This window comes from Hemicordylus capensis, chromosome 5 (genome assembly GCF_027244095.1).
Source record: "Hemicordylus capensis ecotype Gifberg chromosome 5, rHemCap1.1.pri, whole genome shotgun sequence".
In the NCBI taxonomy this organism is placed as follows: domain Eukaryota; kingdom Metazoa; phylum Chordata; class Lepidosauria; order Squamata; family Cordylidae; genus Hemicordylus; species Hemicordylus capensis.
In genome coordinates this window covers 52542265-52567768 of record NC_069661.1, presented here as the reverse complement: position 1 = coordinate 52567768, position 25504 = coordinate 52542265, and the positions used below count along the sequence as shown (strand labels likewise).

Below are 25504 nucleotides of genomic sequence, written 5' to 3'. Positions count from 1 at the left end.
TCTTCCCCCTCCAGCGCTGGTCCTTTTAAAAATCTTCTTGGAGCGGCAGAGTTCCTCCCTGCCGCCCCTGCCCCCGTCATTGTCCTTCAAAGCCTTCCATGGTGTAGACTCTATAGAGCTAGCGGCACGCATGCGCCCTTCGCGGCGCGCAAGCTTGTCTCCGTCGCGCGCGCTGCATACATCATGTGGCAGGGAGGGACTCTGCTGCCCCAAGAAGATTTTTTAAAGGACCAGTGCCGGAGGAGGAAGAGCGGCGGTGGGGGGGAGTACTACCCCCCCCTTAAAGTAACAGTCCCCCCTGTGCCGGACCGGGGGAATTCCGGACCATGCACACCCCTACTCTGTAATGCACTGTGCACTCGCCTGGTGCATTATTGGGGCTCCGGGGGGTGGGGCGATGTGTCTGACAACTGATAGTCTGTGGGGAAGGTAAGCTTAACCCTCCCTTCCCACAGACAGTCTGCAAGCTCTTCTCACTGATCGTGAACAGAGCTCTACAATTTGACATTTCATACACTGGGAAGTGTGGAGAAACTGTTATTCTGTTACAGGACAGGATGGCCAACTGGTGGCCCAAGGACCAGCTCCAGCTCCTCTGGTGCATTCATCTGGCCCCCAATACCACTGACCCAGGCAGTGTCACTTGCCAAAAACCTTCTCTGGAAACAATGCCATGAACTTCACAGTTGCACCTTTTCACCCGGCTGGCAACAGTTAGCCCTGCCAGCATTAAACAGAAGAAATGCCCTAGAGGTCACTCTCTGCATCATTCCAACTCTTTATTCTTCCTCAGCCAACCCAAAAGTACGTCATCCTTCTCAGTGCGGGAGAAAAAGGGGTCCCTGAGACTCATGACCCAAAGGCCTCTGATGACAAGTATTCAATGACCACTTGGATGGCTGAAATGCAGCTGTTTGGTTAAAAACAAAACATAGTTCTTCATATTCAGTTGTAGGTCCTGGCAGTGCTGTTTCCTCAGCAACAGTGTTCCCTGTAAGAGGGAATCCCAGATGTTGTTGACTACAGCTCCCACAATACCTAGCTACAGTGGGCTTCAGCTGAGGATGCTGGGAGTTGTAGTCCACAACCTCTGGGATTTTCTGTTAGAGGGAACACTGCTCAGCAAAGTGTCTGGGAAGCAGCCCTTCCTGATTAACCATTTCCAGACCAACTGAGGACCTCTCAGAGTAAAAACAGATCACCCAAAAAGTCTTTTCTTCTATGATCTCCATGCTATTTGCATAGAAAATGGACACATTCCAACATTTTGGTACAGCAGGGGTAGATACTTTGTGATCAAGCTGCTATGGAAGGAACAACATCCTTGTTAGGGGCCGAGGGCCTAACAACCAACTTCCTCACTCCCTTACAATGATGGCAGTCTTTCCATAGAACATCTTCCCCAAAAGGTTTCCCTACAACCCCATAGTGAAAGACATTGGCTAGCAGTGTTATAGAAGATTTATATATTGTTTCTAATAACCCTTTAATGAAAAGAATAAACTTCCTCCTTAAGTTTAAATCCGTGTAGGTCAGACTGTTGCAGCATGAATGAATATGGATATAGCAAGCAAAGAGAGAGCCTTCAGAAATATATAAATATATGTTCAAAAGACTGACAGGAAGGCTCCAGCTTGTGATACTTAGTAAAGAATAGAGGCTATGTACACAAGAACACTTCAATTTTCATCTGTGAATGGTGGAGTTATTGTATGGTAGGCAAAAGGAGACCCTGAGATAGTTCAGGTAGAAACCTGTGAAACATTTTTATTTTAAGGTGCAAATGCAAGTCCAAATACTTTATTAAGGAAATCATATCTTGATTCTGCAGTCATTATTAGTAACAGATCTAGGACCATCTAGAAGGAAGTATATGAACATGTAAAAGGAACACAGAAGGAATCCAAGCCTATGAGCATGTAGAAGACATCTGTCCTTCAACCACTCTTCAACTACTCTGATTGGGGAAAACAACCCTTTTCACAAGTTTGTAACTTAAAGACCAAGACAATGTGGGGCTACTATCTATCCTGGTATATATATGTGGAAATAAAGCATACAGCATCTTGAAGAGCCATCTACAGGTTGTTGATCGAGATATGGTTATGTGGTAGGCAATTATCTGGGGCAGAACATTTTTCACTACTATATTTTTCCATTTCTAGAAATGCATTGTTTCTTGAAATTAATTAGTCGCTTGCAATTAGTTATTAGTAATATGGTGGGGGGAGTCTATGCATGTTCACTTGTATGTCTGCATGGAGTCAGTGCACATACAGTTGTACATATGGAGGCCTCTCTTCTTGAGATTGGGAGCCCTGCTTTTCCAAGGTTCCCAGTTGCCCTCTCCTGGTTTCCCATAAGACAAGGCAAAGTGAGTCTGCAGCACCATAGAAAGCTCAGAGGGAACGAATTGATCTGAAGGAATCTTAGCTCCAACTGCACCCTTCTACATTTCTTGGTCCTGGGCTTCCAGTTTCCATTTCTTGGTCTTGGGCTTCAAGCCCTCTAATGCAAAGTGGCATTACTTAAACTTGGCATAGAGTCAAGCTCTCTGCCTTCTCTTGGCTGCTTTTCTGTGTTCCCTGTGTTGGTGACGGAACACCGAAGGGTCAAAAATCCTTGATAAATCTGGATCTGACCCCTAACATGAGAACAGCTCTTCAGTCTCCAGGGATCCTCATTGCCTAGTTCAGCCTTGCCACTGGGTCCCATGTCCTGCAACATGTCAGCTGATGCTAGTGTTGGAATTTGCCTGGCTCTTTCCCCTTGCGATCTAAGTTCTGGCTTTGGTTGAAGTTGGGTTCATGACACCAGTCACATAACTTACTGATTCCATGCAAACATTAAAATGAATAAGGTCATGCATTCGTCCAGTACTACCTGGGCTTGCAAAGCCCTACCTGGATAGAACTGGTCAGATGGATCACAGGGTTTTGTCCGGATCCCAGCACTCTCCAGCTGGGTAGCCCAGGGTTTTTTTTACCAAGTGAGGGAGGACATGTGCATGTCCCTCACATCTTGTGTGAATGCTCGGGCTGCCTGCAGAGAGCACCTGGCAGAAGGGAAATCTCCAATGCACCATGCGTCTCACATGGTGCACGGTCCATGCACCCACAGCTTGCTTTCCCCATCACCTCGCTGCTCCTGGGGCACTTGTGTACGGATCATGTGGCCATGTGGCACTGAGAAGCCTGGGAGTGGTGCAGGTTGTGCAGGGGAAGGCAGGAAGGCTCCTGCTTTCCCCCTAGCCCTCCCCAAGCTGGCTAAGTTTAGGTTGTAAGAACAACCTTAATGTTTGTAGATCAGCAAGCCTTTTGCTTCGATTCCCCTTTCCCCCGTTTGCCCCTCCATGCACAATCATTGACGTTGGCTATGCCATGAAAATAGGACTATAATGAATGGTGCTCTCTCTGTGTGTATATATACCTGTATACATATACATGCACATATGTGTAAGTTTCTGGCTATTCTTGGTTACTGTTTTTATTTACTTGCTGTTGGTCTGGTCAATATTTTATTGCAACTATTATTAATTCAGTTGCTGTTAGGTTTTGTTGCAGATCACCCAAAGTTCCTATAAAGTAAGAGGGCAGTATTAAATATTGTATTAAATAAGCAAAGAAATGGAAATAACAGGAAACATAATTCCAGCATTGAAACTGCCCAATTTGACTAATGCCTTAATCAAATCTTTAGAAGTCTGCATATACAGATATGGATATGTGTACTCACCTGTTTTAGAACATGATAAAACTAGTTTAACAGCTTTCATTTCCGCCCTCAGAATTTAAACACTCTAAGAGAAGTGCCTCAGAAGTGCCTGCTACTGAGCTGTCATATCTTTGAAATATTTACAACTATTCCAATACAACATATTTTCAAAGTAAGGCTTTGAATTTGTTTAAATATTACTGATTTATTTTTATTTTTTTAGATATTTCAGTTCAACTATTTCTGGCTACTAGAAAAAAACTGAAATACTTATACAGCATGTAAAATTAATATGGTGTACTTTTAAAAAAATCTTATTTACTAAATCCAACACACTATATCAGATTGTGATAAACTTTGAGCATCAAACAATTTTCTGAAAAATGTTTCCATTCAAAATTTCCAGAGAAAACCCACCATTTGTGACAAAGAAGATGGCAGTCAAGTTCTGCTGTATGTGTACAGCGAGTGCCTAAAAAGATAATACTCTATTAATGACAGGGTTATGTGTAAAAAAGATTGGAGGCTGTTAGTGAACAATTGATCTGCAGCTATTCACTTTTGATACAACACACATCTGAGATACCAGAAATATTGAAGCTGGCTTTAGTTTGGAGCAGAGAAAACAAAAATAAATCTTTTGTTTTAACTTCCATACAAAAATATGTATATTGTGTATAGGTATGTGTGTAGTTGTTAGTGCCTTTTTAATTCATAGCTGCCAATATTCATATAAATATCAGCCTTAGCTTTGCCCTTCTGGATCTCTTAGTGCATTTCCCATGTGGCTCTTTGCTCAGAATCATCTGTGATGATACAATGTACTTATTCTTCTGGATGAAGTGTTTCATAGTGTAAAGGGCACACTGAGAATAAGAAATCACCTTGCTCATGTGTAATGGCTGCAATTCTCTCTCTAACTCATTCTAAATTAGGGAGAAACAGAAGACTTCCTCCACAAAGACTTCAGCCATAGTCTAAATTGGACCCTGCATTGGAATTTTAATGGGTTGTGTCCCTACCTCCCCAGATTCTGCAATATTCAAGAGTCACATATAGTTTCTAAAATGAATTGACAATTCTCACCCTGGCATGCCCAATTCCTGAAGCACAGAAAAGATAACATGAGCACCTGGTCTCCAGGCTGTGATGAAAATAATGAATGTAGTAATTGCTGTGTTCTAACATCCTGCCTTTATCTATTTAAATAAAATAAATAAATAAATAAATATTTCAAGATTGCCATTCAAGTGTATTGATGGCTATGCCCATCCTCTGATGTCAAAAGATAAATAAGCATATTCAAGATCTAACTTGCCCACAGCTGGGTATCAGCCTTTGATGTTGGTGCATGTAAGTGCATGAGTATAACACTGCCCAAATCAGCACAAATCCATTCTAGCGACCTTGACTCAGAGGTAACCAGGGATGAAAATGGCACTGATGGACATAACACTCAGAGCATAACATTGCTGTTATGTCCATTCAGAATGACTTTGATGCCAATGCTGTTGCCTCTATCATCAAAAGGGGACAGATGGTTCATCTAAATGGTTACTTTTTCCATCAGGACACAATTCTAGATACAGGACCAACCTTCAAATGAATTTATTTAAAAGTTTACCCCCCCCCCCCACACACACACACATTCATTAATTTAAGCATTAAATGTGATTTCAAGTATAAGGCAATGTAATAGTCTCTATTTTGAAAAGGCCCATGTTATATACATAAACACTTCTCTTTAGCTCAAGACAATTCTGGAGGCTAACATACCAGTAGCCCTCATAATGTATTCATATTCTTAGGGGCCGTTCACATGACCGAGTGGTAGGGAAAGCTGCTCCAACTCACCTTCCTCCCAGACAATCATAGAAAGGCAGCTGGGAGTGTGTCCTGGCCTCTGGATATCTCACAAGGCACCATGCCACAAGCGCAGTGTATTGATGGGATCTTCTATCAGGTGTGCGCTCTAGGTGTCCGTCTCAGTGTATCCTCGGTCTGCATACAGCCTGAGGAGACACACAACCCTGACAGCCTGGTTAAGGGAGCGCTTGCTTCCTTAACCTCAGCTAAGAGCTGGGTTTAGGAGCAGGGTTAGGCTGGGTGGGAGGACTGGGATCCATGTGGGAGCACCAGGATCCCAGGCTAGGCTGCTTGTGAGGACAGCCTCTTAGTATGCATTTAATTTCTAAGCATAAATACCACAGGTTGCCCTAAGGACAGTTTTAGACAGCTAAGCAATGTAGAAGTTTTAGTATTGAATTTAATATTTTAGTATTCATTTTAAATATATATATGAAGGCCACTCTGCTCATCTTGCAAAAATAATGTAGAATCCTTGGATTCCTATAATCATGTTTATGGCCAACCATGGGAAGTAAGGTCATGGTCCTAAACATTAGTCACCTAAGGCTTTGAAAATAGGAAATGTTATAAAAGCTGCCCCAAGCAGTAGTGTACTGTAGGGGCAAGGTATAAATATTTTAAATAAATAAATAAATAAATATTCTGAATACATTTTACTCCACACTACACAAACTTAACCATGTGTTAAGAATTATTTTACAGTTATATATTATTATACATAAGTCCTGGCATGTGGCCTATGATGTTGATTATCTTTTAACAACTATCCTACACTTCCAAAGAGTATTCAGTCATTGTTTTTCAATGGCTGGGATTAAGAAATGGTCAGTTCTGTAAGCACATCCTGGTCTTGATGAATTTTCTTTGGATCTAGGAACCATCCCAAAAATTTCAGAGCCAGAAAATGGACACTTGACCACATTACCAGATTTACTGATGGACATTGTGGAGTAGGAGGGTAAATGGGCTTTACCACCTTTTCAAGAAACATACTTTGAACAGAAACACCGCTGCATGGGACAAAAACAGATTTTATTAAATAATGCTACCTCTGAATATCCTAGCCTAGGCACCACAGTAAAATTTCTAAGCACCAGCTCCCTGGCACCTGGGACTTGTCAAGTTGTGGTTATTAATACTATTCAGAAATGCACTTAGCTAGAAGCAGTAGTAACGATGAATACAATTCATCTAGTATTCAGATTATTAATTTACTATTATTATTATTATTATTATTATTATTATTATTATTAATGCAGAAAACTATTTCAATATCTATGGTGATGTCAGCATTTATCATTCATTTAGCATCAGCAATTGATAAAGTGCTCTCATTGCAGTCTAGTCTTGACACAAGGTGCATCCAGTTGTGCTCTACAGTATTTTTTCCCCTGAAGTCTGAAAGTTGTGGAAGAAAATAAATCCCCTCTTAATGTAATATGATATTAAATAAAATAATAATAAGATGATGATGATACTGAGTACTGCTCAGTAACAATGGCCTACAGCCCGACTAATGATGCAAGCAAAAACAGTAGATGCACAACACTAGCAACCCTTTGGGACCTACTTTCCTGTTACATGGAGTGCTTCAAGGGGGAGGGTGATTGGAGAAGATCTCCCCCCAAGTGAGCATCTGTGCTTCAGAAGCAGGGTTGGTAGTATTGCACATGTGCTTTTTTTGCTTGCACAGGAACAGCATTGGTCAGGATGTCAGCCAGTGAAAGTATCCAACTGAATTAATCAGAATTATATACAAGCATTAAAAGGCTGATTTTATTTTCCTTCTATTAGTCAGGATAGAAGAGTTTGTTTCAGCACTGAACATAACCTATGTGGGCAATTCTAATAAAGTAAAATATTCAATTCACAACACATTCCATTAAAAACACTGGAATGTCATCTTTGAAACAATCACATTTTCACAATTTTGTGAATGAACGGATGTTGGGTGGCGGGGAGATACTCAGGGGGAAATCACCATGCAGTACTCCCTAAGGTAAAGTGTGCCCGTCAAGTCGATTTCGACTCCTGGCGCCCACACAGCCCTGTGGTTTTTCTTTGGTAGAATACAGGAGGATTTTACCATTGCCTCCTCCCTCACAGTATGAGATGATGCCTTTCAGCATCTTCCTATATTGCTTCTGCCTGATATAGTACCAGCGAGGCTTTGAACCGGCAACTTTCTGCTTGTTAGTCAAGCATTTCCCCACTGTGCCAGTTAAGGTGACTGCAGTACTCCTAGATGTGTATAATTTCAAAACGCAAGTGGTGAAGGGGGCTGTATACTCAATGTATGTGAAAACACCCCGTGTATGGAAAGCTAGCCTGTCAAAAACAGCATTTCCTTCTCTCTGATATGCTAGTTTTCTGCACATTGGGGTTTATTTTATATGAGAAACTACTGAAGCACCTGACTTCTACGGCATTCTGTCCAGTTAGTATTGCAGTAGCTCCAGATAGGCTGCACCACATGCACTTTCCTAAAGTGAAGAATGATGCTTGGTTCAATACTTAAGAAGTGTAAAATAAACAGAATGAGTCCACATGACCATTTCAGATGACATTTTCAGCCCATTTTGCTATTATGATTACTATTATTAGTGCAGATCATCAGATAGTGTGTTACATTCTACCCAGAATTTCCTTAGACTTCCTCGCATTAGTTTTATTCTTTCTTATCCATTTTTTTACACTTCTTTATCCACTTTGGTCTTTTATTTTGTGTTCAAAAGCAAAGCAATTATATCTTGTTTTGAAGTACTATCCTATCAAATTTCAGCCCGTCCTTCCAATTTATCAAGATTATAGAGTACTTAATTGTATTCTGCAAAAGATTTTCAACCCTCTCCAAGCTTGTATTGTTTAAATATGTGATTAGCATACTCTTCACTGCAATGTCTAAGCCACTGATGAGTCATATTATGCCTGAAATAGGCCACTTGTTATCCTCTTCATCACTGACACAAGGCCATCATAACAACAATTAGTGTGCTTTGTTATTGGGAGCTATATTTTTTGAGCCCTTCTCTTATTTATCTTGAAAACAGTACTGCCACAATGACTTTCATTCTGAACTGGGCAAAGCTGATGTTGTATATTTACATATCCTACACAGGTATGGCTATACAAAATATATAATCACAGTCCGGGTTTAAGGGAAGCAAAGGCTCTGAAGTTCCGAACTTTTGTTGAAGATGACAGAGAGAAGCAAGAAAGAACACCAAAATCCAACCTTCTTCAGCCAATTTACTTAAATTCTGTCTAAACGATGCTATCAACTGTACCAAATTAAGAAATGTGGAGGCCAGCATGATGTAGTGGTTAGAGGGCTCGGCTAGGACCGGGGAGACCCGAGTTCAAATCCCCATTCAGCCATGATACTTGCTGGGTGACTCTAGGCCAGTCACTTCTCTCTCAGCCTAACCTACTTCACAGGGTTGTTGTGAGGATAAACTTATGCAGTACACCGCTCTGGGCTCCTTGGAGGAAGAGCAGGATATAAATGTAACAAAACAAACAAACAAATGCTGGGTGCAATATGTTTGTTGTCAGAGCTGCACCTATTATTACTATACAAATGGTAATCAGCTATTTTCCTAAGTCTGATCTGAAACTGCATTGCATCATCTCACATTTAGCTTTTAAAATAGTATAGTTAGCCAAAAATCCCATTCACAATGGATAACTGCACGAAGTGTATGACTGTAGGAAATCAGCAATAGTATGCGTCAGGCATGGAATACTGGTTGAAGAAAAGTCACAAATGGTACCTGAATTAAAGACAGGATAGAAACCTGTTAATCTGGGAAACTTGCCAGGATAAAAATGTGGTAAAATATTTTGAACTTTGTTATCTGAAGGCATCTTGCCATTTTCACAGAAAGTGTTATTGATTTGGTAATAAAAGATGGACATACAACAAACACAGACACTGTGGGTTTCAATAAGAGTAAAGGTTTTCCTTCTGTACAAAAGGATTTTAGTAGAACTCCTGATAAAATACCTTACTTTTCAAAAACATGGCTGCTGAAAGGGGTTTATTTTTCCTCCATCAGTTCAAAACATTTTAACTTCGCTTATACTGGATTCATGTCAATTTATAGTGTTTTTAAATTGGTGTTGATCAGAGATGTGGCGTGGAAAATTTTCTAGAAATTATTCTCATGCTATATTTTCAGTGAACTTTTTTTTTCATTCTTAAAATTCCATTGGCTGGCATCTGGACTAGCATTGAACACATGCTGCAGTAGGAGTTCCAGACTTGAACAGGGGAAAGAGTAACTTTCATCAATCTTCCCTTCCCTCTCAAACCATCTGTGCATCACCAAAATATGTCCCTGAGGGTCACACAAGTTCAACAATTTCAAAGCTATAATTCATGTTTTTCAGGAATATCCAGAAAGTATGTGAGAGGGTACACAGGTTTTATTAAGTTGAGTATTCAGTAAGCGTGACTTTAGTGATCACTCCCAATCCTCAAATATTTCAGTTTAACTGCCTGGCTACTTGAAAAAACTTTGAGATACAATGTGAGGCATTAATATGATAGAGGTGCTTTTTACTGTATAATAGCTCAAATAACATGCCAGATCAGATCATAATCTATTTAGGGCATTAGGAAAATTTGTACAGTATTTTTTGAGTGGGGAGGGGGATCAATGAAAATGTTATACAAATGAGGGTGCAATTTGCATGGGGAAATGTTAAAAAAACAAATTCAAATTTTTCTGGAAAGCCCACATCTCTGGTGTTGATAAGTATAATGAAAACATTTCTATTTCTCTGTATTGTTAGGCATTATTGTACTCATTTCTTAAGAAGCTATTAATTGTACCTCAACATCTTGCATTATTCAGTAAAGGTTGTTTAGAACTATAGTTTAAAATTATGCTTGCCAGTTACGCCTGAAATGGAAAGTGAGCTAAGGTCACTATCATTAACTCAGGATTTCTTCCCCAGTCTAACACCAGATTTAAGTGCTTGCTCTGTGTGCTAGCAAATGCAAACAAATACACGCATTCAGTGTCTTCATAAACAGGCTCCATGCTGTTCAATACATCTACTACCCTCCCATTAATAAGGATGTTTACTTAATTACTCTAATATATAAATGTTCCCGATTCAAGCACAATTTAGAGCTAATTTATACATTACTCTGTAACATGTCAAGCCCCCTTCACTTGTAGCAGCCTCCAAAACAAATGTTGAAGGCTGTGGCTGACCTTCAGATTTATGCAGCTTTAAAAAGCATGTTGCACTAGGACAAAGATCTTGTGTTCACTAGTTCTGCTAGGTCAGGCGCTTGTGTTTCAGAGCAGAGTTGCACCTATGCAACAGGGCGAAACCTGTGGGGCACCACCTGCTTAGAAACCTCTTCCTCAGTCTGCATCATATTCTGCTATGCAAGCAGACTTTGAGTGCAAGGGATTGAATAACTTTGAACCTTCATTCAGCTATGTGACCTTGAGGTTGTTCACATGACCAGGTGGGTGGGGTGGTGGGAGGACCGCACTCCCAATCTGTGCTGCATGGTGCAGTGTGGAGCTCTGGAGACCGAGATGACGCATCCCAGCCTCTGTATATCCCACAATGCACTGAGTGACACAGGGGATTCCCCCAGAAGCTCTAGGTGCCCGTCTGTGTCCACTGGGGTTGGATGTAGAGACGGGTTTCAAAGCGGGGCTAGGCAGCGCTGCCGCACCAGAATCAGGCCCAACCTGGCAGTTCTCACATGCAGCCTAACCCAGGCTGGGCTTCCTTAACCTGGGTTAGGGAGCACATGAAAACAGCCTCCGTGTGTGTGCGCTCAACTTTGTTTACTGCACTAGAGCAGCATTCATCTGAATGTCAGCCTCAGTGTCCTCCATGGTACTAGAAATCCCCCTTGAAATGCCTATTCCACTCTTGCCCTGCTCTGAACTCTTTGCATGAACAAGGTCACTACCCTTATGCATCCATATTAGGGCCACATTCCAGATGTTTTTGCTAGTGGACCCGCACTGTATCAGTTCTGCTCTTTTTTCTTTCTGGTTGATGGCAGGTGCTCTGACATAAAATGGGGGGACTTCCCTCCTCACCACTGACACTACACAAAACAGGGACAAACTTGTGTAATTAACTGCTATCCAGAAGAGCTAAATGCTGCTGTCGGAGTGGATAAGTGAAGGCGGTGGTCTCTCCTTGTCTGTTCAGGTCAAGAGAAGAGGAAGACTACAAGCCATCACCAAAGAACAGAGAAGACAGGCAGTGGGGAACTTGATTATGTGTGTTTTCTCATTAAGATGCTAGTGTGTGAACCAGTCCTTACTTCCATATAATAGGATTTCAACCTTACACCATAAAAAACCCTAAGCAGATTCTTGTAAGCAGTTTCTACTGGTTCCAGTGAAATGCAAGTAGCAGTAAATGTGCTTAGAATAACAAAGCCTTGAGATGAGATAATCCCACTTCTTTTTGGTGGCCAGTTGGATAACACTGCTTACAGCTGCAAGCATTTTGAATATGCCAGTGTTTGTTCCTTTTCATTTGGTGCAATGGGAGAAGCACTGGTATAGCACCAGTGCATCCAAAGAGTTCCAGGCTAACATTGCATTGGTGCTATTCTGTGGGACTCTCAATGATCTCCTCCTCTCCCCAAGACATCTTCTATGTCAACCGAAAATATCTCTGAGGGCTGTACAACCCTCCGGGACATATAGTCAGGTGGCACACAGCACTTCCTCAAGAAGGACAGATCATCAAAAGTTGTCCTCACCACTGAGCCAGCCTGGGAGCTGAATTAGTTGAATTTTTCAGAAGCACTGGTGCTTCTCCCATTGCACTGGTGCTTTGCTGGCCAGGATGTCAGCCAGACCACCGTATTTAACATCCACTCTTTTGTGACAGAAGCAAAATGCATCTTTACTATACCGTCTGCTTTATTCAACAAAAACTGGCCACTTGGTTCTGCATTCATCTTCTGACTTTTATTGCCTAACAATATGAGCACATACATGTTTCCTTTAAAATGCTCAAGCAGGATTTCAACCAAATCTCAGGCGCACACTCTAACTTCTCCAATAATAAACCTAAATGGAGGTTGCTTAATACGGCCTCTTCCTAGGAGATTTTATTTCTTTGGGAAGGAGTTACCTAAAGAGCTGCCTGGCAGCCCTTGCAAGTTATGTAGGAGGAAGGGAAGCAAGGCATTTAACTTTGGACCTTAGATGCACTCAATTTTATTTCCAATCACTGGAAGTGTTTGGACCGAATTTGTACAAGTCACAGTCTAAGTGGGCAGGGTGGGGAAGAGTATAAATCCCATATTTATAGTCAGAATGATAGTCAAGCCGAAGTAGAGAAATGTGATGCTCAGACACAACCAGACCTAATTTTCAGTACAATGTTACACTGAACCACACATTAAGATTGTTCACGTGATCAATTCCACTGGGTAGGGCTGGGAGGAAGGCAGGAGCCTATCTACCTTCCCCCACACAATTGTTGCCTCTTAGGGTGCAGCAGCAATCACCCAATGTGGGATCAGGAGGAGGAAGTCCTCCCGCATCCCATAATTCACTGTACAGACAACAGAGAGGCAGCCTGCTATGATGTAGCAGGGCTCTCCTCCCTGTCTGGAGTGCCATCAGGGCTCTATGGCTTCCACTCTCAGCAGCTATCTTCAGAGCCCTGGTGCAGCACACGGCCAAACATTGAAGTGGCAGTAACTCATTTTCCATCCATTCTCACTTTTTGCCTGGGGAGCAGATCTGGGCTAGCTCTGGCTGAAGCTGCTGGATCGAGAGACCTCCCTGTCTCCCAGATGACATGGGCTGCTCAGGTAGGAGGGATTTTAGCCAAGCAGTCTGTGTTTTGTGAAATACCTTCTAGTGTTACTAGTACGCATGTGTGGCCTTGATGTGGATCAGAAGCAAGCTACAAAGAAGGAAGAGAAGCAATGGCAGGAGATGGGGCAAGCCCTCACCCCCGCCTGTGGGCTTCTCAGGAGGCATCTGGTGGGCCACTTTGTGAAACAGAATGCTGGACTAGATAGGCTTGAGCCTGATCCAGCAGGGCTGTTCTTAAGTGCAAGGCAGATAGCATGAGAGATGTAAGGCATATTACAGCTAACTACTTCATTTTAAAATACCAATGAAAACTTCAGTTCTGGCTTATTCATGAGCCCTCTTCAGACATTATCAAAACTGAGGGTGCTGTACTCAGTTTTGATACAGCATCCCTGAGTGTGCCCTGTGAGCCCCACCTTGTGCAGACATGCTCAGAAGCTTCCCCACACTGTTCACAGTTGCAGCATTTGCAGAGACCAGTGCGACACTAGTGGTCAAATCCTTTCTATGATCAGAATGCTGCAGTGCCTCAGCGTTCTGCACCATGGTATGACTAATCACAAATATAGCACGTCTCTCAGACAAATGTTGTCACCAGGGGCAATGGAGGGCAGTGAGCATCAGCACAGTGGTAGGGTTTCAGAACACACTCTCTTGGGAGACTCTGCATGCAAGTACAACATCCCCACTTTTTATAGACGCAGCAGGGAAATGACTTGCCTAGCAAGCAATAGGTTGCTGGTTCAAATCCCCACTGGTATGTTTCCCAGAATATGGGAAACTCCTATATCGGCCGGCAGTGAAATAGGAAGGTGCTGAAAGGCATCATCTCATACAGCGTGGGAGATGGCAATCGTAAACCCCTCCTGTATTCTACCAAAGAAGACAACCACAGGGCTCTGTGGTTGCCAGGGGTCGACACTGACTTGAGGGCACAACTTCACCTTTAAAGAGAGCTATGTTCTTCATTAAATAATGCATAAGCATTTTCGTTTTTAATAAAATTGATTTTGCAATTAGTCAGATAGATAAGCTTTATTGTTTATTATTAAAGTTTTTTACTCTTTTTAAATTTGTCAGTACATACATCCTTTGCTACTTTGTCTACAGGTACACTTTTTAAAAACAAAAAAACAAGCCAACCACCACCACCACCCTATACTCACAGTAAAATGAGTATTATTCTTACATGGATTTTTAATCTCGCTGTCAAATCTTTAGATCTTCTAATGCCCTCTGAGAGTACTTCTTTCATTTCAAATATCCGTGAACAGTGGCAAAGCACTGTACGACTTTCCATATGACAGTATTAATGAAAATTACCACAAATATTTTTGTTTGCTAATTCAGTTTGTTCAGTCATTTTCTTTGGTATATGTCTATAAGTGATCTAGCTGTAAAGATCAGAAAAGGAGGGAAGCTTGGTAGTCAGATTTAGAACTGAAACTGCTACGAATATGCATGTCAAAAACCATTCGTAGTTGCTTCTCCCAACGCAAGCTTGTATTTCTATGCATGCTTAGTAGCTGACGCACAAAGAGCCAGGGGCATCTCAGAGACCTAGTTTAATTTCCTGCTGCTCATCTGGTTTCTTCTTCTGTGGACCAAAGGTACTTGAAAGGATGTCGTCTTAAGTCAAGATGGATGTTTTCAAACCAGGAACCTTAGGATTTTAGTGGCAAAGTGGAAGCAAAAACATAAGCTAATTAAAGTTGAATACCAAGAAAAATGTTGTTGAGATATAGATTAACAAGAGACATTTGGTTTTTCTTTCCAATATACAGATCCAGAATGGGGAAGAAACGGCAGTTCAAGAAAGAGCTCCAAAGTCAAAAAGTCAAAAAGTGCCCTCACTGAAAGGGCAAAGATAGATTGTGTTCATGAAAACAAAATCAACTATAGAGCCATTACTAAGGAGCACTAATAAATATATAACCTGTTAAATGATACTAGCTGACATCCTAAAACGCTGTGTGCTTAAAGACAAAGCAGGTATGCCTGGAGTGGCTGTGTTTCCACTGCAGCAGTGAGGTCAGTCACAAACTAAGGAGGTAATTTTCACCCATCTCCCCTTCCCCCAGAAGCACTCTGTGCAACCAGGAAATATCTCCCTGAGCACTGTGTGATCCGCAGAGGTATATCCGTACATTGCACAAAGCACTTCCAGGGGATGGGGAGACTGGCAAAGCCCCTGAATACAACCTCCTGTGCTGCTGAAGTGGGCATACAGCCACTGCGAGAGTGTATCCTTTGGCTGCATGCATGCTGTGTAAATTAGGATGTCAGCCATGGAGTTCTCTCATATTGCTAATAATTTGTTGGAAAACATTGCTAATTGAGGTTTAGGAAGGGGGGGATTGTTCTCATCGCCTCATTAAAGTAATATCCTAAAACAACAAACGCTGAAGCAGTTCTCTCTTTCAATAACAAGTTGCACTAAAGTTCTTAGAATGGGGCTTTAAAACTCCACAATACATTAAAGCCTGAAGACACAAGTCAAATCCGTGCCACCTATGACCTAGGGGAAGCCAATCTGTTAATTTTCAGTTTCTTCCCATAACCAATGCCATACTACATACTACATGTCATGTTAAATATGTAGTTTGCCCTTCCATTTCTACTTTTTTCTTTTGCAAATAGCCATGGAGAACAGAGCGGGGCTCATCAGGTTCAGGGCTATGACATGGGTGAGGAGGTTTCACTTTTTCCCTTCATGGCATAATCCACACACACACCCCAAGCCCTGAAGCCGTTATTTGACCCAGAAGGGGAGCTGCCTTTGGCACCATAACGAGCTTGAGGGGGCGATTTTCACTGGGACTGTGATGCAGGGTGAAGGATTAAATTGTTCTGTCCCCCATGTCATGGCACTACTCTTGATCAGCTCCCATCATGGCTGATGCTCATACACAAAAAAACAACGATGCATGAGCAAACTACATACTTAACGAAACATGCAATTTGGCCCCAAGTGTTGCTCTGTGCTGTTAGCATTTACAGTGCTTTTCAAGTACACTGCCTTTTTGTAGTAAGTCAACATTACCTGTTCTCAGTGTACTGTTTTGCAAAAAGATGCAAAGTAATTCTATGAAAGAAAACATGCAAGTGTAAATCAATGGTTTTGAATTACTCGTGCCCGGGTTAATAAAAATAGTTAGACTGACACCCATTATTATTACCTTCCAGTGCAAGGGGTCTTGCACTAGCGAGATATGCTAAATCAGAAATGTGTGTTCCAGACCAGTGCTGTACTAGCACAACAGGATGTGCTTGCACACCAAAGCACAAGGAGATGCCCACATCCTGCTCCACTAGTGTTGTGCAAGTGAAACTTCAAGCATCCTGTGATTTTTCACAGCTCCATAAGTGTCTTGTACATGCATAACTTTGTTTATTGCGCAAGCGCAGCATTAATCTTCATGTCACTCACTAGCAATAATACTACTGAGGTACATCACCAATATCCTCCCAATGTCTGTAGCACATAAAGAGATTCAGGCAGCAATGGTTTTGTAAATCACATGACAGAGAAAAGTGGCAAGATTTTCTTCATGTTTTTCTTGGTTTCACTTACTTTAAAGCAGAGTTCAGAATACTGTCAAACTCTGATCTGCAATAAAAGTTACTATGATCAGATTAATGGTGTTTTCTGTGGTTTACAATTTCTCTGTTTTTCTACAAGTTGTAGTTTCTATTGTTGAGGTTTAATAGGTGATGATCTTGTAGATTATCTTATTTCTAAACCATTATCTTTATTTTAAAATAAACTCTGATTATATTTTTGTACAATTTTATAGACTAGTTTTTGTATCTGTCATTCTGACGTACCCATTTCTTTCCTGCCTGTCATTACAGCAATCATTCCATTGGCTTCCCACCCCGCAAACAGGAAATAACTACCACTATAGATTGCAAGCAAGAAGGGAATGTGAGATAGAAAAATCCTTTCATTTAACTTAATGGTTGAAAGACAGAGCATGTGACTTCTGTACGACCATTTTACTGCTGTAATAAAATGAAAGCAGAGTTAGTTTTGTATTTCTATTATTTCTTCCACTTGTTAAAAGTAAACCAAGGGTGGTTTTAAAAAATGTTTTTCTTCATATGAGGCTTAACTAACACTGATGTCTCAAAATGCCAATTGATTAAACATGAAAAATATTGTAGTTTGGCACAAGCACCAGCAGACATAAAAAATTCTTATAGTCCATAATAGTGGCCAGAGATATATGGGATTGGCCTTTTCTAAGAAAGAACTTTTTAAATGTGATTCAGCACATATTCTATTTTTTGTAGGTGCAATTTACCAGATCCAAATAATGTAGAGTTACAAAAAAAAATCTGTTATAAAATCTTAGTAACATGAATCACATTCATTAGCATAGTACACCACTGGGTAGCCAAATATTTCATCCAAGGAGGTTGGAGTTTGTCCTTAGTAGATATCCAGGATGGAAAGAGCTCTGTGTGGATGTCCACAATGCTAACAGAGATTCCGGAGGCCTGTCCTCATGTTCACTTCCAACTTCAAGCCCTTGCATTTCAGAGGATGCTATGAGTGCCCTGGTGTTCAGGACTGATTTTCAAGGGAGAGATGGTTGTGGGAATTAAGGCTCCCACCCAGTGCATACACAGAATCTCATGTGCAGCTCTTTGGATATGGTTAGAATTTAGTAGCCTTCTCTACTTCATTTAGCTGAGCTCTTAAAAAACTTTGGGGTGGAGGAGGCTTTCCAGTATATGATTAAATTCTGCCTGGCTTACACAGACCAGAGCCAAGGCAACCATATCATATATAGCACCCACTCCTTGCTCAGTTTTTATAGGCATTTGGTAGGACAGCTTGAGTCTGAAAAATACCACCAGGAATGCTTTAGTCATCTTCCCCAAAGGCCAGCCCAGCAACCTAGGAAATGAAATACTGATCATTTTTAAAGCTGTTTTTCCCCCCCTTTTCCATTTCTAACCCAATCAATCAATTTATCTCCTTTAATAACTGTATTAATTTAGGAAATCCCATTCAGTGGGACATAAACATTCTTAGGACTTACTATTGTGCAAAATTCACCAATCTTAGTACCTAATTACTTTGTTTCTATCATCTTATGTCATCAAAGGCCTGCAACAGAGTAAGTATTACCAGTCTCTTCCATTAAGGCCTAATTGTGATACTCAGTAGTGTGATTCTCTCTGCTGGCTGGTGTTTTGTTTTTTGTTTTCTTTAATTGTTCTAATGTAAAACAGCTTTGAAATCTGCAGTTGAGAGCAGGAAGAACAGTTGGGAAAGGGACTACCTTCCTGGACAACAATATAGTTGGCAAATCCACAGTGGATGGTGTTCTGTGCTAAGACACCAAGTCATGGAACTCCCAACCCTGGGAGATCCAACTAGCTGCCTCCTTCATGGTTTTTCAGTGCAGGGTTTTAGGACCTTCCTTTTTAACAGGCCTATGATTTTTAACCACAACAAAAACTCACCATTTATCAGCTCAACATCACACATGCACCCTGGGGCTGCTATTCCACCCTTCTCTTCCTACTGTTTATCTCTCAATGTAAATAGAATTTATGACCCTATACTACAATGTAGAAATCAGAGTTTTGATAATGCATTATGCACAACCCCTTTACTCACATTTTGCCTTTACAAACATGGAAGATAGGTAAGTGTCTACTCTTCTCATAGACATTTTAAAACACAAGCTCTAATCACTGCTCCTGAATTTTCAGAATTACCTGTTTATGTATTATTTTATTTATATATTGCCTGACTCCGAAGGCTCTTGAACTTATTATAATTGCCATGGAAATCAGATTCAAAGAACTTGAAGGTCAACATTTTTTTTCTATATTCAATTTATCTAAACATGGGACATTGTACAGTGAAATTATTTTTGTTAGCAATTGTCAACTTTTTCCCTTAAAAATCCTTTGCAACTGTTGGGTGAATACCATCTGGTGCAAGCAACTTATTTTTACTTAATGTGTCAGTTTGTTCCAGCACTTTGTCACTTGACTTCTTATTCTCAGATATGCCCTCTTAATTATTACCTGACAGGATCTGATAAAATGTATGCATCTGTCATACTTAGGAATTTGCTTAATCTCATGAGTTGATTCCTGTTAAAACATAAATAATATTTATGTAGTTTTCCAATCTACCTAACATGGTAGCTTGGATATTCATTTTTCCCCCTTTTAAAAATACGGACTAGTTATACAGAATATGATACCATCTCCTTAACTATCACTTTTGTTAATCTTCATTATATTCCTCACTACTAGCCTTATTTTTTAAACTACAGATTTGGTCTGTAGAGTTAGTTGCAACTTCCAGCTTCACTATGCAGAATGTGTGTGTTGCCTGCCTTTTTGTGGTTCTGCATAAATTCTGTGTCTATCATAATATTAAAAATATTTATATACCACTTTTGAGCAAAATGCTTACAAGCTTACATGATTTAGAAGATTCTCCCCAGTCTCCAAAGGGACTCACAACATACAAGAAAAACAAGGGAGGCACCAGCGACAGCTACCAGGAAGAACACTATGGTCACTTGCCACACACAATTATGAATAGGACATGCCAAGAACATGCCCATCAGGACATCTGTCCCTGTACACCTGCTCCAAATAGTTCTTTAAATGCCTGTATAGGGGCCATTTGGATGAATGGCCCCTATACACATGAAAAAGATGGGCATGTTCTCAGTGTGCCTCTCCTTCATAACTGTGTGTGCTAGGGACTGCATTGTGTGCATTGGCACTATGTTGGACTAAACAGAGACAGGTGCTCTCCCCTTGGTCCTACATATAAGAGAACCACCATTTGAAAACCCTTTCCCAAAATGCGAAGTCAGACAACCTGCCTAGCATTTTATCTTTTCTTGCAGCGACGCCAATGTTCCAGAGAAAAGGTCACTTGAGTGCAGCAGAGATGTTTACGTGATATATCTGTAGCTACCACCCACAGGTGGGTATGGTCCCTGTTGCTAAAAAAATTTGACCATAGGGTTTGCTTCAAGTATTGAAGGCATCAAACAAACCCCTTTTAGAACACCTACGGACTTGTGTACATGCAATTTGGCTTTTAGAGTCTCTCTCTTGAGTTGAACTAGAAGTTGTTTCTGACTCCTACCTCTCAATGTACCACAAGGGAAGCTGCTGTTAAAACAAATTTGGTTAAAAGCTCCAGTGCAAATGCAGACATTTCCTTGTAGTTCTCCAGGGCTCAGGGCAAGTTCTAGATTTTTCTACTCCCTTTAAGTGGGTAGAGATTGTATAGCTGCACATATCTGAGTTACTTGTTATACCAAATAAATAGATGTTTATCATTTTTCTAGGTTACAAAATAACAAAAGTCATTTTATTTCTGGAGTCCATTACCAATGTCCTGCCTCCTGCAGCTCCATGGACCCAGCTATTCAAGTGAGTAGAATGATGCTTAGTCTGCAGATTTTACTCTTAAGATTTTTCTCAATTAGCTTTTTGTTTAATTCCCTTTGTAGAGCGCAATGTTTCCTTAATAGTTTTTGGTACAATCTGCCCCAAGAGAATGTTAAACTTAATTATGCTGTGGTCACTATTACTTAGCAGCTCTACTATAGTTACGTCTTGAATAAGCTCTGCTGCTTCCTTTAGAATTGAACAGAGAATAGTATTTCCCCTTGTCATGTTCAAAGAATAAATTATTCATTGTGAAATATTCTCGGTTCTAAAACACACCATACTCCTAAGCAGTTGGTTTCTTCTCTTAAAAAAAAGAAGAAGAAGAAGAAGAAGAAGGTTAACTCTGTTCTGATGTGCATTTCCAAACATAAAATTATGCGGAGCATAAATTACAGGGAAATGAAAGACAATCACATAATTTTAGATTTAATATAATCCTGAATTATAAAATAGAATGCAAAAATTAGAGCTGATATTTTTTCCTGAATGTGTCTTAGATACCACTAAATTACAATATAAGGACATATTTCCAACATAGGCTTAAGATAGACTTTAGATGCACAAGTCACAATTAGTGGGGGGGAAATCTAAACTAGCCTTTAGATAGTCCAAGTTAAAAAGACAAATGATCACAAACAGTTCTGTATTCTGATTAAAAGCTGCTGACAACTTCTAAAACAAAATTCAGATAGCAAGTTTCCATTACAAAAGTGTTGTTCATTTTCATGTTCATCCATTACTAAAAGGAATTGATGCCTAAACTGAAGAAACCCAGGTTTTATGTTAAGGAGACAGGATTGAAGCATTTGAGCTATAGGATTGAAGTATGTGAGTTAAAATTATGGAAAGGATATTAGGAATGTGTGGCTAAAAAGCAGCTGTAAAGGATGTCTTGGAAACTAGATAGCTTCATGAATTGGACAATGAAAACCTACCATTCTCCTCTAGATCATTATGTTCAAAGGTACATGAAATATTATCAAATGGATTTTTGTTATGTAACAAGTGATATGTTTCAACATCATCTGCTGCTAACTAAATATACACAGCACAAAGCTGACATCAGAAACTTCCATTATGCTTTTCCGAGTCAAAAAGCTAGAAATATAAAGACTTAATTCCCAAATTATGATGGGCAACTGCCAAAATGGAACTGAGGAAAAAAGAGAAAAGAAAGCACTACAATATTGAACTTGTATTTTAGAATGCACCTGGACTCCTGTGTGACATCACTGTTACACCACTGCTGTCTTTAGATTTTGGCTTTTGTAGGAAAGGACTCCTACAACATTTGAAGCCTTACTAATTCAAGGCATTACTTTCACTGATGCAATACTGCTTTCCTCTCTTACTGTCAGACTATAAGAATTATAAGCACTTCTAATCAAAGGAAGACTTTACGATCTCGTAATAAAACATAATGGGCTGGTAAGTATAGTGATATAGCATCTTGGGCCAAAGAGTGACTTCAACATACTCTGCTTGGCACAAAATCAGAAGTGAATAATGAAATAGCTTTCCTAAACCTATACACCAGCTTCTCCGCCGCACAAACACCATACTGATGACTGTCACAAGAATTCAGAAATCATCAAAGTTCATCCCTTGAAGGATGGTCAAGGGAACAAAAGGTAGTGGAGGGGAAGCAGGGAAACATGACTCACAGGATGACCTCCAAGTCTTGCTCAACAGAAACAAAGCAGTTGTGATACAAAATAATTTGGTGCAGTGAAAAGTTTCAGCAAAGAGGCACCACAGACAGCTAAAAATCTGAAGAAATGCTTGTCTTGCTAATTATTTACTTCCAAGGGGGGGAAAAATCACTAGGGCATCAGTTCCAGGAAACAGCACAATATTTTTTTTATAACAAATCCATCTTCAACAAGGTCCTAGAAGTGACAAATTTAAAATGCCACAGGCGTTTAAAAAAAAAAATCAACATTGCTCTCTTCAATGATTCCCAATCCAAAGGGATTCAAGGGGTCTTTTTTCCTATTGCCTCTGGTATATTGTTCTATCCCTAGCAAGCACACTGGGGAACAGAGTTTTATTCCCACAAAGGGAATATACTCTCTAGCAGCCTTTTGAACAGTACTTACTCAAATATGGTGGTTTGTAAGGCGCTCGTGTATTAGACAGCAGTCCATCCAGTTCCTTCCTCTCCAGAGTGCTGTGAAGGGCCTTCTCTTTGCCAAAGGTGGAGAAGGACCTCTCTGCCCCTGGCTGGGCTTCTGGTGTTTCAAACACTTCAGTGTCTGGAACAGAGTCCATACCGGGTACATGAAGATTGCTGCGGTAATCCGCAGCCTGGCGTCCATCAGAAGGGACAAAAGAGGGCATCCAGCACCGATCCGAGTGGCCCAATGCTTTACACTCCTCCGTGCAATTAGAGAAGAGATCCATGCCTACAAGCAGGAAAGAGAGAAAAACTGCAGATATAATCTTCAGCATCATGACCAGCTGCTGATAGATGTGTAAAGGTATGGTGGTTAAAAAAAAAAAAAGATTTTTCCATCACCTCCAGCCTATCAATAAAGAATTGGATCATTTAGTCTTCAAAAGACAGCACCATCATTCAAAAGAAAGCAAGTGCGAGAATGTTCTATTCATGGCAAAACAATCACAAGATGATAAGTGGGAATCTTATTAAAAAGCAATGTTGAACCCACTCCATCAAGCCCATCTGGGAGCAAGTCCAACTTCATCAGAAAGTGATGTCAGAAGCTTGATGCTCAGCAATGGTGAGTAAAGAATTAGTATGACATGAAAGGAAGGGGACAATGGTAAAAATACTGGTGAGAGAAAATGCATTTAAGAAAGTGGAATAAAATTCCACCTGTTTTTCATCTAGAACTCACCAGTAAAAATAAATAATAATTGGTGAATTTCTCTGAATATGTCAGTACATAGAAAGACTACAGATTAATTCAACTTTGGAGGAAGAGCATGACCTAACAGAGCCAGCCTTTGACACAATTTCTTCCAAGTAATTTTTCGCTGCTATCTCCCTTAAAATCCCCTAAGCCACATTAGGAGCTGAAGAAAAGCCTATAGTGAAATTACTCTAATTAGTGCCACTAAGGGTAGCTGAAGTCCAATGTGACACAGATCCAAATACTATTGACAAACGTGTTAATGCTTACTCTGTACTAGAAAGCATTGGCCTTGCCAACATGAAACAGGTTGCTTACAAATCCTTTAATGCTATTAAGATTTAAAATGAGAAGCAGGGCTTCAATTGACTACCTTATGATTGGCATTTCAATAGACTGATTTCTTAAGTCATCGGACCAGGTTTCTTGAAGAAGAGCGATGTCTGAAGTCTTTAGAGTAGAATGGAATAACCAATGTTGACTGTGAGTGATATTAAGAAGTATACAGTAAGAATTCAGTGGTCAAATTATGGCTTCCTTGGGAGAAGAAGCTGAATACTGTATTTTAGATCTCAGTATGCATGTAACTGCAGAATAAAATTACTTGTTGATCTGGCCTTACAACAATTGCATTAAAACCAACCCCACATACCAGTATCACCATACCAAGCACCATAACTTATGTACATTAAAAATGTTTTTCCACTACCAATGATACAATCCATATGGCCAGGTCACCATCGTTGTTCATTACTGTAAACCAGATTGCCAATTCCTAGAACTGGCAAGGTGTTATGGCAGGTTTACAAGCTGACTGGCATTGGCAGACTACTGACTGTAGAGGATAGGAATAATTTGCCACAAGACCTTTAAAGTGCGTGGCTCTTCTGTATCAGGATTTAAGAATGGCAGATGGTTCCCAAAGACCACATTTGCCTGGTGAGGAATGCCTGCTTTTGATAAAAGGGTTGGAAACTACTGCCATAAAAAGGCATCAATAGCTATCTCTCTGAAGCAAAAATTAGTTTTAAAGTTCTGCTGCGACTGAATTTTAATTTGATTCATATAAGCAGAAGCAATGTCTTACTACATTTTCCGCAAATAAAAAATCCCAGCAATTTACCAACAAGTGTTTGAGAATTAGAAAAATACAAGGGGATTTGTCTCAGATTAATCTCACTTTGTAATGACAATTTTATTTTAAATTAAGCTATGTGCAACACAACGTCTGGCTTTAATTGTAACCTTCTACTGATAATTGGCATGCAGGAATCTGGAAGTAAATTGCTAATCGGTGAGCTGTTGAGGAATGCAAACGTGAACAGAAGCTGGGATTAAAGATTTAAGGGAAGAACAGCATACGAGACATACAAATGGTTTAAGAAGTAAATGGCTAGCTCACTTCTTGCTCAGAGAAAAGGAATGAAGAGGACACAATGGTTCAACATTTCTCCAGCAATATTCTTGTCTACATAGAATAATTTTACTAGTCCATTTTCCAGCAAGTATAACAACAGCAAAATCAGTGTTAAGAATCACAGTTTGACACATAGATTTCATAAAAATGGGGCAAAGAATGAAGATGTAAATTTTTTATCTAGAGGAAATCCTAATTTCATTATTTCACAATAATTTGCTCACTGCTTTCTGAAAATGAATTGCAGATACTGAAACTAATATCTGGACATAAGAAAAAGGGTTAAACTATATTCTTCTCTTTTAAAAACATCACTCGAGAGCATGGTACTCTGTTCTTTTCCCTCTCTAATG

General features: G+C 40.2%; 1 protein-coding gene across 15 annotated transcripts in view; it reads right to left on the bottom strand.

Annotated features, from left to right (window-relative positions):
- The window catches only part of PCDH10 (protocadherin 10), a 66856-nt gene that overhangs the window by 23802 nt on the left and 17550 nt on the right, over positions 1 to 25504 (bottom strand). For 4 of the 15 annotated variants that reach the window (XR_008308209.1, XM_053254036.1, XM_053254040.1 and 1 more), the window contains one exon: positions 22961 to 23266. The exons of 2 other annotated variants lie outside the window; for them this stretch is intronic. Coding sequence is in view for 9 of the 13 variants with exons in the window: in XM_053254036.1 (XP_053110011.1) it covers positions 22961 to 23266 (306 nt within the window). In the remaining 4 variants the exon portion in view is untranslated. Of the gene's footprint in view, positions 1 to 14432; positions 15076 to 16986; positions 17023 to 19463; positions 19533 to 22960; positions 23267 to 24107; positions 24216 to 25504 lie in introns of those variants that run through there. 9 more of the 15 variants (XM_053254038.1, XM_053254041.1, XM_053254035.1 and 6 more) reach the window with 7 other exon arrangements.